The 14,815-nt window shown below is 37.6% G+C and overlaps 1 protein-coding gene across 1 annotated transcript; it reads left to right on the top strand.

The window, feature by feature from the left end:
- Positions 1–5,138: 5,138 nt before the first annotated feature.
- Positions 5,139–10,733, top strand: LOC120631699 (UDP-glucuronosyltransferase 2C1). Its single transcript, XM_039901375.1, has 5 exons — positions 5,139–5,273; positions 6,081–6,264; positions 7,433–7,930; positions 9,372–9,600; positions 9,846–10,733. The coding sequence occupies exons 1-5, from the start codon at positions 5,203–5,205 to the stop codon at positions 10,427–10,429; spliced, it is 1,566 nt and encodes a 521-aa protein (XP_039757309.1). The 5' UTR covers positions 5,139–5,202; the 3' UTR covers positions 10,430–10,733.
- The last annotated feature ends 4,082 nt before the right edge of the window (positions 10,734–14,815 follow it).

Genomic DNA, 14,815 nt, shown 5'->3' on the forward strand with positions numbered 1-14,815 from the left:
TAATTTTTACAAAATAAAAACAAAAATAATATTATGCGAAAATACCTTTTATAAGTTTTATTGAGGTCTAGAATTCTAGATACTTCTTTGACGCTGGTAGATATCTAGTAAAAATACATTGACCTGACTAATTTGTTGTCCGCTTTACAAGTTAAAAGGTAGGTATTTTGTTAGTCAAAAGTTAAAAGATTGGTAATTTGCATAAAGCAGCTATGAATGTTACCAGATTTGCGTCAACTCTGACGGATATATTTTTTATATAAATAATTAATGCGAACAATCCGGACCTCTACGGGCTCAAGAAACTTGGCCATATTAGCACGGGGACTATCTATGAATCTTTCCGTTACCGTGCAGAACGTTTGTATCCAGTGATTGTTTATTTATTTATTTAATTTATTTAAACATTTTTATTGCGTAATAAAGGAGAAATTACAAATATAGATAAACAAAAAATTAAAAGCAAAAGGCGACCGTGAAATATCACTAAAAGTGATCTCTGCCAGGTAACCTTAACGATAGTACACAATAAAACATGAGAGACGGGAAATCGCAATTAAAATAATTGTTTCTCATTAGAAATAAATTTAAAAGAAAACTCTTACGAAAATTGGAAAATTCAAATTCAGATTCATTTCAGATCCATTAAATTTAAATGAAACCATTCCATCAAAATATATATGTGAGTCTGTATTTGATATACTTATGCCCCAACATACACTAACAACAATCAATCTTTTTATTCCTGCGTACACAAAATTGTAAGTTAATTATTAGATACGGTACCTACTTATTAAGAAAAACGTACACATTCCATTAATATCAGCCACGTGGAGATTGCACGCATAGATTTCTTAGGAAATGTCCACTCTAGACCGTAGTAAAATATTACTCAATTTCTTGAGCAAAGGCATACCTTAAACCTCATTAGTAATGTAATAGGCTTGCGACTATTACCTACAGGTCAATGACTCCATCAGTCATTTAACAGCTATTCGTCACAGCTCGATCTATTGTGTGTTATCTACACATTGTGTCACTTGGTGCAACTTAACTATTTTCTCAATACCTACTTATTACTGGGGGTAAAAGAAAAGGGGCAGACCTCTGAAAGGGTAGGAGATGACATTAGGCAAGTAGCAGGAGTAACGTGGAATAGAGTGACCCAAGATAGACAGGAATGGAAAAGGTTTTAGGAGGCCTTAGCCGATTAGCTAACATACCTACAAAAAAAAAATTGTATTTACAAAACATATTTGTATATTTACAATTACTGTTTTATGTTCTTCATCACCATCATATGAACCCATTATCGGCCCACAACAAGGCACGGGTCTTCTCCCATAAGGAGAATAGGTTAAGGCCGTAGTCCACCACACTGGCCCAGCGCGGACTGGTGGAATCCAAACACTTTTGAGAACATATGGAGAACTCTCAGGGATGCCGGTTTTCTCACGATGTTTTCCTTCACCGTTGAAGCAAGTGATATTTTTATTGCTTATAACTTTGAAAAGTAAGAGGTGCGTGCTTGGATTCGAACTCGCATCATTTCTTAGTACGAGGTGAGATTGCAGTCAAGAACTAACTTGTAGTAGAGAAAAAAAAAACAGATATGTAATACCTATTTATGACTCGTTGAATATAAGTCTGTTTGTAAACAAAATAATTATCGACACAATAAGCACAATGAATGGGTACCATTAATATTTATGTAGAAAAAGACCACCATAAGTGATCCTTTGCTTGGAGCGCTTATAGCTCATAGACTTTTATGGAGTTACGGCTTTATATAAATAGATGACAAATTGTTGTTTATCATAAATTATGCTTTGACACGTGAGTTTGATTGTCCACATGCAAATCTTTATGAGGATCGAATACAGTCCTATGTCTTTATTAATAAACCGACATCGAACTGAGAGCCGGTGATCAAATTTCGTCAACCTATACGTCAGACATGAGAACCTGTTCTTAGCTTCCGTGCCGTCATGAAATAGAAGTCCTTCCCCCTGGCAAGGCCGCGGTCGAGCTCAAATACTCTCCTGAATATTTTAGTGGGAATGTTCGACGATTCTAAAGCACGTTTTGTCGGCACTTCTTCGATGATCCTTACTTTTATTCTTCGATGAACCTTACTTATTGGTAATAAATATATCATACTAGCTGTTGCCCGCGACTTCGTCTGCGTTTGATTTTGTTTTTTGATGTGGCATTAAATTTAGTTGTAGTTCTGAAAAAATTTAAAGTATTCAGTATCGCTAAACCTCGAATGAGGGGTTTGCTGCTGTCCGCTGAGGAATTCTGTCCTCTATCTTCAACCACAGTTTGGACAAAATTAAACACATATTATAACCTCTATAAAAACAATTATTTAAATCGGTTATAATTTGTCGGAGTTATGGTATAAATCGTCAAACACTTTCATCCCCTCTCCCAAAGGAACCGAGCTTAATGTCAGGATAAAAAGTATCCTATATTACTTCTAACACGTACAAAGTTTCATGAGGATTGGTTAAGTAGTTTTTGCGTGAAAGCGTAACAAACAAACTTACATTCACATTTATAATATTAGAAGGGAAGTAGGGATAGGGATTATATAAAATAATCCGGTAGTACCATATTCAATCAATGAAATAATCGTATGGATGGCATCTTATCAGAAGCTTTCCACCTCAGCGCCGGAGTACGCCAAGGATGCATAGTTTCACCGCTCTTGTTCAATACTTACATGAACGTTCTCTTGCTGTAAGTCCTATCTACAAAGGTTGCCTGTAAGAGATTGCTTGCAGCAATAAGGCCGCCTTTGCATGTCTAAATTGTGTACTGTATACTCCTTACTGTTTCTTTTCCTGTATGTTATAGGTTATATAACATATTCTTCTTCTTCTTCTGAACTTCTCATGCAAATCACACTTGAATATTGGACGGACAGTGTTACTATAGGCGGGTACCTGATCTCCAATTTACGCTGTGCAGATTGTTTGTAGCTACTGCCTGTCATATGGAAAAGCTTCTTCGCAAATAAAGCGCGTTAGCCAAGATATTAGATTAACGAATAACCGCAATAAGACCAAAATTATGGCAATAGACAGAGCCAAAACTAATTAGCCGGAAATTATTGAAATTGCAAACTGCGACGTTTTCCAGTCCTATGTATACCTTGGTGCTTTAATAACAAACAATGGCGGTTGCGTAGAAGAAGTAAAGTGACGTATGGCAATAACGAGAACTACGATGGAAAAGCAGAAGAATCGTACTTAAATTAGTATATAACTCATTTAAGCTGTATTAAGTAATAATACTTGGGCGAAAATAAATAAAATGAAAATATATTATTAGCGTGTTGGTTTTATCATACGGTCCTAAAGTACAATCGTAGAGTCGTTTGTGAGTATCGAAACCATGTGCGTAGAGTAAAATGGAATTTATGCACCTTGTTTTAAAGTTCACGTTGTAGTAGCTTTTAACGCTATGCTTATTTCTTCCGCCAAGCAGGGTTGCTGTTTTCGGGGCTGAAGGGTATTTGCCGGTATAATTCCGGGTTGAGAGTTATGTGAGGGTTAACACCAACGCCTAAGGCTTATGGATACAGGGCGGCGTGCAGTATACCTAGCAAGCCCTGCGAAGTGAGGCTCTGTTTATAGGCAGTGGGTTTCCACTCATCAGAAGAGGGGGTAAAATCAGCTTGGCAACAACTATGCCTTTAAAAAAACCTGTGTGTGTTTTATTACAATGGACTGATTGGCAGAAAGTATACTTTAAGTTTGAGCTTAATGTACCGAAGGTTTCTAAACTTGCACTAAAACCACAGAAAAGTAATGCGAATTGTTTTCGTAGTCGATATTCAAATAACAAATGATATAGGGATTTCAATTTTCTTCTTTGCAACAACTAATGTGAGACGGGATCGGACTTTTAAAAGATCTTTCGCCTAAGGCTCAAGGACTGGAGATGGCTATAGAAAGCAAAGTGATAGTTAATACATAGGTATAAACGAAACATCTATTTTTAGAAAGGTCTAAAAGCACTTAATGTTTTCGTTTTCAGTCGTTTACTGACTTCAACAAATACGAGTTATATTCAATAATAATGAAGGACTTGGACGTCACTTTCGTGGGGCCTAGTTCTAATCCCAGCACGAACTTTTAAGTTAGGTTAGGTTACTAGCCACTGGACCAACGATGTAGTTAGATACAATATGAGATTTGTATGAAACCTATCTAATATCGACACCTACGATCGGCTATTTCCCACGGCACTAAATATATATGTAAACCCCATTGTAAGGCAACTAACAATGGGCGACCGTAAGTATTGTTGGTAAAACTTTAAAGGCGCAATTAACAGTCACGGAATGTGGAGTATAAGGATTGAAGAAATTTGAAAAAAACACCATACAGATTCAAAAATTCAAAATTCAAAATTCATTTATTTCAAGTAGGCCTAATACAAACCCTTTGAAACGTCAAGTCTGTCCGTGTGTAGTGACTCTACCACCGGTTCGGAAGGCAGATTCTACCGAGAAGAAAACGGCAAGAAACTCAGCAGTTGCTCTTTTCCAACATCAAAAATTTACATTTTACATTTTAACATTCATTTTTCTATCTTGTGAGAGATGAAAGCGGAGCCGGATGCTTCCAAGCAACCTTGTCATTAAGAAACTCATCAATTGTATAATAACCTCGCTGTAATAAATGTGTTTTAACACATTCTATAAACTTATGTTTTGGTAGGTCCAAAATTACCTTAGGAATCATATTATTAAAGTATACTCAATCCCACAAATGACTTCTGCACCTTTCGCAGACGATATGCAGATGTCACTAATTTATGACCATTTCTTGTAAGTCGACTGTTTATATCCACTTTTTGTTTATAAAGACTAATATGTTGTCTTACAAATACTATATTGTGAGGCTACCGTAAGTATACCTATTGCTTTAAATTTTTCACGGAGGGATTCACGTGATTTAAGTTTATATATTGACCGTACAGCTCTTGATTATCCTGCTTTTCGCGGAGTATTGCAAATTACGCTTACTTTTCATAATATATCATGGAAATCCGCAAAGTAACGCCTGATTATACTCAATGATTATGATTTTACTGAACATGTTTTTTGTTTTCTAGAAGAGCTCTCGGTGGCCGATAATATGCCTGCCGGTTCTGCTGGCAGCGTCGGCCTGCGGGAGCGACATCCTCATGGTCACGATGGGTGGCACCAAGTCACACAAGATACCATTCCTGGAGCTGGCGAGGGGTCTCATTATGAGGTAGCTATTTCCCACAGTAACTTCTTTTTTCCGGCGGTAAAAAGTACGTTATTTCTACTTATGTTATTATAAGCAAAGTGTGTTTATTTGGTTTTTGGTTGTTATTGTACTGAAACTGCAGTCATCATCAACCTATCAATCCATTACCGGCCCACTACAGGGCACGGGTCTCCTCCCACAATGAGAAGCGGTTAAGGCCTTAGTCCACCACGCCGGCCCAGTGCGGATTGGTGGACTCCACACACCTTTGAGAACCGTAGAACCGTAGAACTCTCAGGTATGCAGGTTTCCTCACGATGTTTCCATCACCATTGATGCAAGTGATATTTATATTACTTAAAGCGCACATAACTTAGTAAAGTTATAGGTATATATACAAATATATATGTTTATTTATACGCACCATCTATTTCTCTTTTTGAGCTGTTTTACGCCTTTGGTTGCCAAGAGATCGCTATGTAGCGATAAGGCCGCCAAATTGTATACTTTCGTTAAATTTTTATTTACAATTTTTCTGTTTGTTTATGTGGTGTAGAATAAAAGTTTATTTATTCTTTCATTCAAAAGTTGGAGGTGGTTGCAGGGGGTAGAACTCGGCCCCCCAAAAGTGAAGTCGTGTTCCACCCAATGGGCTGTCACCGCTTCTGCAGTAAAAAAAAATAAAAAATTATTCTCTATTGCACACCAAGTCACAACACGAAACAACCAATTTTTCTGGTGAACTCACTTTAAATATTTGCTGTAGTTTTATTTAGCAAGACTGTCAATATCCACATCATTTACAAAATACTATGTTTATTATTACAGGAACCACAATATCACACTTATCAGCCCGTTCTCCCCCGACTTCCACATCGAGGGCTTGGAGGAGATCGTCCCAGAAGGCCTGAATTCCTTCGTGCGCGGCTACATGACCTTAGACCTGGTCGGGGCCAGGATGAGGGGAGAAGAGCCGCTTCCTTATAAAGATATCATTAGATACGGTTATGAGGTATTCACATGCAAGTTTCAGCGGAAATATACATAAGCAATTAAATAACTTATTAATACTTGCTTTGCGCCTGTGCACATCACGTTTTTTAAACGCTTTAATCCTACAAAGTAGTTTGTTGTCGTTTGCATCGTTACACACGCGCGTTTGCATCGCGCCTGTATCGCCACAAACGGGCGTCGACGGCGCGAAAAAACGCGGTGTATACAGGCCCTAACGGTAAAGAAAAACGTTAGAAAAAATGCATGCCTGAGAGTTTATTTTTCGCATTTGCGTATACTCGTATGTCCTACATTTTTATCCCTAATCGGTTTCTACGCGACATCGCACCGGAACACTTAATCGCTCAGTGGCACGTATTTGTCGGTAGCCTCCCACCAGACCAGAACAGAAAAAAAATCTGAAATTATGAATTCCCAAGTTGCTGCTGCCGGGAATCGAACCCGGGACCTCCTGCTTGAATTCACAGCGCTCACCGTTGCGCCAGGGAGGTCATCTTAATTTAGCAGAAGCTGCCATACCTCGCGGTTACGCATTTACATGATCTGTACACATGGTCTTCATTTATTTTCCCGGGACCAGCTCAACAAGCGTTGTGCAAGGGCTGCGTTGTGCAGCTGTGCGCGTTCCTGGGAGATTCCACAGCCTCATAATATATACTGAGGCTGGCTATTGAGTGGTTTTATTGGTTATTAATCCCAGATAACCCGGCCTCACCCTCAGAGAATCGGGTATCGGCTTAGAAGATTGCCCGTCAGCAAAAAAGTATCTGGCCGCAAAGACCATATAAATAATAAAAAAAACAAGCTTTTATAGAAAATCCATCTAAAAAATAGAAAATAAATTTTAATAAATTTGTATTAAGAAAAGTGTTAAAAATTCTATATATTCAAATGAATAATAGTGTGAATAAGAAAAAAGGTTTTATTAAAAAACGCGTAGTCTGCTTTTTAAGATAATCCTCATATTTGTCAATGAAATATTTATAACTATTGTCACCATGCTTTTTTTTCTTAATAATTTTTCTTTTATTCTTAACACTATTATCATTTTATATTTATTAGAATTTTTAACACTATTCTTATTTCAAATTAATTTAAATTTACTGTCTATTTCTAGTTTATTTTATATTTTAATAATAATAAATAATATACCAGTTCTCTTCCAGGCATGTGAGGCCTTCCTCAGCGATTACGAGACGAGGTCCTTTTTAAGGTCCGGAAGGAGTTACGATCTGATCATTTTGGATGGTGCCTATCCGGAATGCGCTTTGGGCCTGGTCTACCGGATGAAGGTGCCGTTCATGTACATTAACACCGTGGGCTTTTACGCTGGCCCAACGAGCATATCCGGCAGTCCAGCGCCTTACTCCGTCACACCGATCTTCGCCAAAGCTTTCACCGACAACATGGGATTTGTTGACAGAGCGTTGAACGCCTTTTGGCACCTCGGAGCAATGCTGGGGCATAGAATAAGCGTGACCATACTGCAAGGGGTGCTGAGGAAGCATTTCGGTCCGCAAATTCCGCACGTGTACGACATGGGGAAGAACGTCAGCTTTATTCTCCAGAATGGGCACTATTCGGTGTCCTACCCGAGACCGTTTCTGCCAAATGTTGCTGAAGTAGCGTGCATTCATTGCAAAGAATCTAAGAAGTTGAATTCCGTAAGTATAGTTTTAAAGTGCATTATAGTTAGGAACTTTTATTTGTTACTTTATTTTTATTTTTTTTGTTTATTATGTAGATACCTATTATTATATATTTTATTTTCATACCGTTATTTTTTGACGTGACAACGTATTATAATTCGATGGAGCCGGCTGCACGCACGAAAAAACATGACGTATGCGGCGTTACCTCGCTCTGAGGCGTTCCATTCAAGGCTTGAAGTGCAAGCGAGAGCGCGGAACGAGCGACAATGAGGCACAGTCGGCCTCCGCGTTCGACATCTGTCTCTCTCCTACTTGAGTGAGCGATGCGTCCGCGTCAGCTTCTATACAATAATACATTTACATGTTTTCGGCAAGGATGAAGTGCAGTGAAAAGTGAATGTGGTGTCAATTGTTTATAGCAACGATAATATCTATCAAATAAATAAAATTAAAATTTTCTTTTGAAAAATGCAACCATTCCATCAGTATTTTCTTACGACGTTGTCACGTTCAACTATCGTCAGTAAGCCGACTTTACAGACAACCAATTTTTTTAAATATATTTAGCTTGGAATTGTAATCCAAAAGGTCTATTATAATATCCATGCTGAGTTAGCCTATATGTGGAGAGTATACTATTATAAGACAATAATTACAAATCCCGTGCGAACGTTGATTTTATTGGGAAAAAAAGTAGCCATTGCTACTTTCAGTTCTTTCAACTAACTTTTTTACAACTTTTTTAAAACTCAATTTGATTTTTTGCACAGAATCAGTTGTTGCTTAGTTAAGGAAGGACAAACAAAATGATAAAATTAAGGATGTGCCCATTTATTAAGATAGTTGTATGCTTGTTTGTATCCTAATAAATAAAAAAAAAACTTGGCAGTACCTTAAATGACGTAAGTTATATCCCGCTGTATCAGTTTTCAAATTGTTTGCCTTATTAGCATAATATAAGTTATTAATACAATTAAAAAAATCACGTCCATTTAATAAAAAAAAAAAATAGTATATTTTTATTGAGCGCGTTACATAAAGCAAAACGTAACAAACACAGCAATATTTTCTGAAATTTGAAATATTTGAACATTATAATATTTTTTATTATATTGTTCAAATATTTATTATTATAATATTATATTATTTTTTAAAAGATATGAGAAATCACGTATATAAATATGTACCCTAGGCACCATAGTCGCTCGCAATATACTTGTAGTAAAATGGAACGTAGCCCTGTTGTTTAAAAGCTCAAAGTCCACAATTCTTCAGCTAGTGATTTTCGCGGAACGTTTTTTAAAATAAAAATTTGTAGCACAGAATTTTCGAATCTAAAGTATGTGGCATTACGTCCATTTTAACATGAAGCTAAAATGTTTTAATTCTCGAAAGCGAATCCATGTTTGCCAGCGTACACATATTTAACTGCAGGGTGCTGTAATTTTTTCAGGATCTGGAAGAATGGATATCTGGGGCCGGAGAAGCGGGTTTTGTTTACGTTTCGATGGGATCTTCAGTTAAAACTAACAAAATGCCTTTATCCGCTCATCGTCTCTTCGTTGATGCCTTAGGAAGATTACCGCAAAGGGTTCTGTGGAAACAAGATGGAGTCCAGAACTTGACTGACATCCCGTCGAATATACGCCTTTATAACTGGTTACCGCAACAGGATTTATTAGGTAGGTTCACCTCACTTTTGATCTAGTTATTTTTCTTCGATATTCTAAGTATTTATGTATATTATTCATAAAAATATTCATCAGTCATCTTAGTACCCATAACACAAGATACACTTACTTTGGGGCTAGATGGCAATGTGTGTATTGTAAAAAAAAAAACCGCGTACTCGTAATTTACATATAAATTTTTTCGTCTCTTTTGTTTGTTAGAAAGTGTACTTAAATATTTTTTTAAAAATTTCCAGGTCACCCCAAAATCAAAGTATTCATCACCCACGGAGGTCTTCTCAGCATGTTTGAAACAGTCTACCACGCAGTCCCGATCATCAGTATACCAGTCTTCTGCGACCACGATTCCAACGCGGCCAAAGCTGAACTAGATGGTTACGCCAAGAAACTCGACCTTCAATATCTAACCTCAGACAAATTGTACAAAGCTATCAAAGAAGTAATAAACGAGCCCAAGTATAAGTTACAAGTTAAAAATAGGCAGGTGCTTTTAAGAGATCAGAAAGAAACTCCTTTAGAAAGGGCTATCTATTGGACCGAGTACGTGATGAGGCATAAAGGAGCTTATCATTTGCTATCGCCGGCTAAGGATTTGAATTTCTTCCAATATTACATGTTGGATGTAGCAGTCACTTTTCTAATTATCTTGTTAACAATTTACGCTCTTATTACTTATATGGTACGATTGAGTTTCAAATGGCTGATCGATTACGTACAGAGTAAACGTATGGATAATTTGATTGACAAGTCAAGCAATTTGTTGAATAGATCGACGAAATTAATAGACCGATCGTCGTCAACGAAGAAAAAGAAGTTATAAGATATAAATACCAAGCTAAAGTTATAGCCAAAACGCCGCGTCTAACCTGTTTCCTACGTGGAGTTCAAGCATGCGTCCCGCTTGCGACCAATCACAAGCCTTGCTAAAACGTGCGCTTCGTCTGATTGGTCGTTCGCTTCTCGTAATCTTGAATGCCGCAAATGATGCAGGTTTTACGCCACGGTTTGGCCTTGCCTTAGTGATAAATTTGTTAGTTACCGTAAAAGTTACCCTAAGAGATTAACACTCGTATTCGCAAAAGTTACTATGAAGAAAGCCTCACAGCATTCTAAAAGAAAGTGTGGGTTCCGACAATGTTGTCCTGTTCAGACTGTAAAATTAAGATATCTCTTTTTGGGGGTCTATAACCCAAAACGAAATGTGTCCATCTACAGGTCTAGCTCGTTGACGATTTCATCTATGAGCTAAATATTAAACCTGAAATTTAGATATTCAGTGAACAGAATATTGAACCAAATATAACAAAAAAAGACCATTTATTAATCACTTCACTCGCTGTGGTTTTACAAAAAAACATTTTTGCCTTTAAGGGTTGCTTGTTTTTGAATATTTTATTTTAAAGTACAGAATATGTACAATGTACAAGAATCTAACTCACACTAAGTCGTTTTTTTAAGTTATTCTTCTTTTGGCGCGTTGGGGAAAAATGATGAGAGTAATTTTTTACGATGCACGCGCACACCGACACAGGAAACTGACACCCTGAAGTTGGCTATAAGGTTTGACAGTGTACACTTTCAATTGTCAAAGTCTGCGGACAAATTTCGGTGATTCCATTGTACATAAATATCAAATTTTAATGTTGGTTGTCCGATAATGAGTCTAATAGTATTCCAAATTTAATTATGTTTATTATGTCTATTTCTTTAATTATTTTTTTTTTATTTTGATATTTAAATAAACTTTATCTAACTAACTGATATTGCGTTATAATAAAACATTAAATCTATTAAATACCTGTTTCTACAAACGTAGAATAAGGCGAAAGATGAAATTTTTGAAAAGATTTTATATTTTTATCTCGTTACGCCAAAGGAGTGTAACTTCTAAGGCACACATGTACATAAGTACACACACTTTCTTTTTTTTATTAATCCGAGGTATTTCCTATGAATGTTTGTAAATACGGATGCGATTCTATGAACTTAACTAAGATATTTTTATTGTGATGATCAAATGTAGTTACAAGTGATAGTGAATAATATTTGTAAATATTTAATTTTAGGCTAATAAAACTGTTACTATGCTAAACTGGCTTTTATGGTTATTTTAGAATTTAAACTAACGTAAGCAGTGGCGTGCACTTCAAACATGCACGAAAGCACTGCCTACCCTAAAATTTATATTTATATTTATATATAACTGGTATATCACTTAGCGGGCGATGGAGATATCTATGCTCGGAGTATCTCTACGCGATCGAATCAGAAATGTGGAGATTCGTAGAAGAACCAGAGTTACCGACACAGCTCAACGAGTCGCGAAGCAGAAGTGGCAATGGGCCGGGAACATAGTTCGGAGAAAGGATGGCCGTTGGGGTCCCAAGGTGCTGGAATGGCCGCCCCGAACTGGTAAGCGCTGCGTTGGTCGACCCCCGACGAGGTGAACACATTAAGCGCGTCGCACGTAGCCGCTGGATCCGAGCGGTACAGATCCGTGGAATTTGGAACTCCCTACAAAAGACCTTTGTCCAGCAGTGGACGTCTATCAGGTGATATGATGATGATGATGATGATAACGGGTATAAGAGGATTTTTGCCATTATATGCAATTTTCCTGATATATGCATACCCTGGTAAGAAACCCAGTGCACGCCGCTGACCGTAAGTAAAGTTTAATATTACTGTATTTAATTTAAAATCAGAAATTGTTAGTGTTGTAAACATAATTTCTAAATCTCTGTGCAAAAAGTCACAGCGATTTAGAATAAATTAGGAATATTACATTATTCGAGGAAGATTTATTAAGTAGGAGACAGGAAAATTCTTAATAAACTTTTGCCTGAGGCCGACGTTGCTTAGTTTCACTTATCGATACATTTTCCGACAAAGTATTTTTTTATATTTACACAATTACTTTACTCTTGGGCAATACAAGCTATGTTAAGGAAGGTTTCTAATGAAGCAGCGCACTTATATGTTTGAAACCGTACCTCGAATGTTTTTTGTGTCGTAACAAATGACGGACCAAACACATGGCCCACCAGCAGGGCTAGTACGGGCAGAAGACAAAAATTATATCCCCCGATTATATCCCCTGACAGGGGATATAATTAACTTGTCCATCTACATGTTGCATGCATGGGTGCAGCATGGGCGCACACAAATATTATTTGGATATCATTTCCACTTGTGTTCGAATGTTCTAAGAGTTGATAAAGCTGTGGGAGAAGATACAATTTTATCCTTTCCCCGGGAAGCTAATTATCTCCTGACCATGCTAGTTGTGCTGTAGGGCTAACACGGGAGACAAAAATTATATCCCCCGATTATATCCCCTGACTAGGTTTATGGCTAACGTGTCCACCTTCGAAAGCACGGGAACAGGGAATAGGAGAAGGTTACCCCCGGTTATTATTACACATATATTATTTGGATATTATTTCCACTTGTGCGCCAGTGCTCTGATAGTTGATAAAGCTGTGGGTGAAGATAAACTTTTATCCTTTCCCCATGCTAGGTAGGTGGTAAACCATCACATGTAAACAGTACAATGATTCGAAAGGCGTGCAAGGAACACATCCTGCGTCGTCCCGACCTGTCAAAGTCAAAATCAAAAATATCTTTATTCAAGTAGGCCCATAGGTGGCACTTTTGATGCGTACATAAGATTTAACAGTAGTGGGATGATGGCGATGACCACATTCGCAAACTTAAAACTAAAGCAACCTTGAACCTGAGGCGTAGGTGTTAAGCTTCATGTGCCTACAAGAAGCCGGTGTCATTACCCTACGCTGTTCAGACCGGAACATTACAAGTAAGCAGCTTAGCGGCAGAATTAAGCATGGTGGGTGGTACTACTTCCACGGACGAGCGGTCATAAAAAGAGCTTAAGGAATAAAATTAACTGCCTCGTCGGTCTAGTGGTGAGCATTTCGGATTACAGGTCGCAAAGTCTTGAGTCTTAATATTCTGAGTTTTTTTTTCAAGTAATTATTTGTACCACCGACGGCCTATTGGCGCAGTGGGCAGCGACCCTGATTTCTGAGTCCAAGGCCGTGGGTTCGATTCCCACGACTGGAAAATGTTTGTGTGATGAACATGAATGTTTTTCAGTGTCTGGGTGTTTATATGTATTTACGTATATTATTTATCAAAAATATTCTTCAGTGATCTCAGTACCCATAACACAAGCTACGCTTACTTTGGGGCTAGATGGCGATGTGTGTATTGTCGTAGTATATTTATTTATTTATTTATTATTACCAGACCGTCAGGTGATCACGTATCTCGCGGCAGGCTTGCAATTACTGCTGTCAAACGTCACTTTTGTTTAAGTATTTATTGAATGGTAAAGTGACGCTTGACAACAGTGATTGCAAGATTTTCGCCTGTCGCATGGCTGTCGCGAGATACGTAATCACCCTGCAAAGCTTGGAAATTTCGGGTGATTCTACCCGTGCCTCGGAGAGCATGTTAACCTGTCGGTCTTGAGCCCGTTCTCTTCCCGGTTGTGTAGTCGCTGCAGTCCCATCGGACTATGAAAGTGAGGGCATAGAGAGTGCACACGCTTTTGAAGAATGCACACACTTTTGCACTATAATATCTCGCTTGTAGTTGAAAAATCTCTGTGAAGATTTACCACCGAGGACGAAAACGTTATTTGTAAACAATTTTGTTTTAAAGTAAAATTTACTTTTTTTCGTGTACACAGCACAACATACGGGTACTTACTAACGACGTTTAACCTGCAATTCGGCTGCCACTGGGCAGCAAGCAACCCACCATGTTCTTAAAGGTTTGGAATTAAAACGTGGCTTATGACAGGGAATCAAAAAGTTCAAGCTTTATTTTAATTTTAATCTATGCAGCATAATTATATTCTCTACCTTCAGCGAAAATTTACTATTGACATAATTCTTCATGATCGTTGAATAGTGAGGGATTAGCTGTTTTTATTGCATTTTTATTTCACTGTTGTGGTGTTTCAAATTCAAATAAACCGGACAACTTTGAAACGACTTACTGTAAAGTTTTACAAAATTCAGATCCGTCATTCTTCTACGATCAGGATGATATACTTACCTATAATAAAAAAAATCGGAATTAATCACTAATACAAGAAAGAAGGATAGATGGATGATGGAGACCTAAAGGGCTTGAAAGGCGACTCCGCACAGGAAACCGTAATGTTGATAAAACTCAC

Source organism: Pararge aegeria, chromosome 18, assembly GCF_905163445.1.
Source record: "Pararge aegeria chromosome 18, ilParAegt1.1, whole genome shotgun sequence".
Classification (NCBI taxonomy): domain Eukaryota; kingdom Metazoa; phylum Arthropoda; class Insecta; order Lepidoptera; family Nymphalidae; genus Pararge; species Pararge aegeria.

Coding starts and splice junctions, on each gene's coding strand:
- LOC120631699 (XM_039901375.1), top strand. CDS start 5,203: ATGGTCACGATGGGTGGCACCAAGTCACACAAGATACCATTCCTGGAG. Junction 5,274..6,080: donor GCGAGGGGTCTCATTATGAG/GTAGCTATTTCC, acceptor TTATTATTACAG/GAACCACAATATCACACTTA. Junction 7,931..9,371: donor AATCTAAGAAGTTGAATTCC/GTAAGTATAGTT, acceptor TAATTTTTTCAG/GATCTGGAAGAATGGATATC.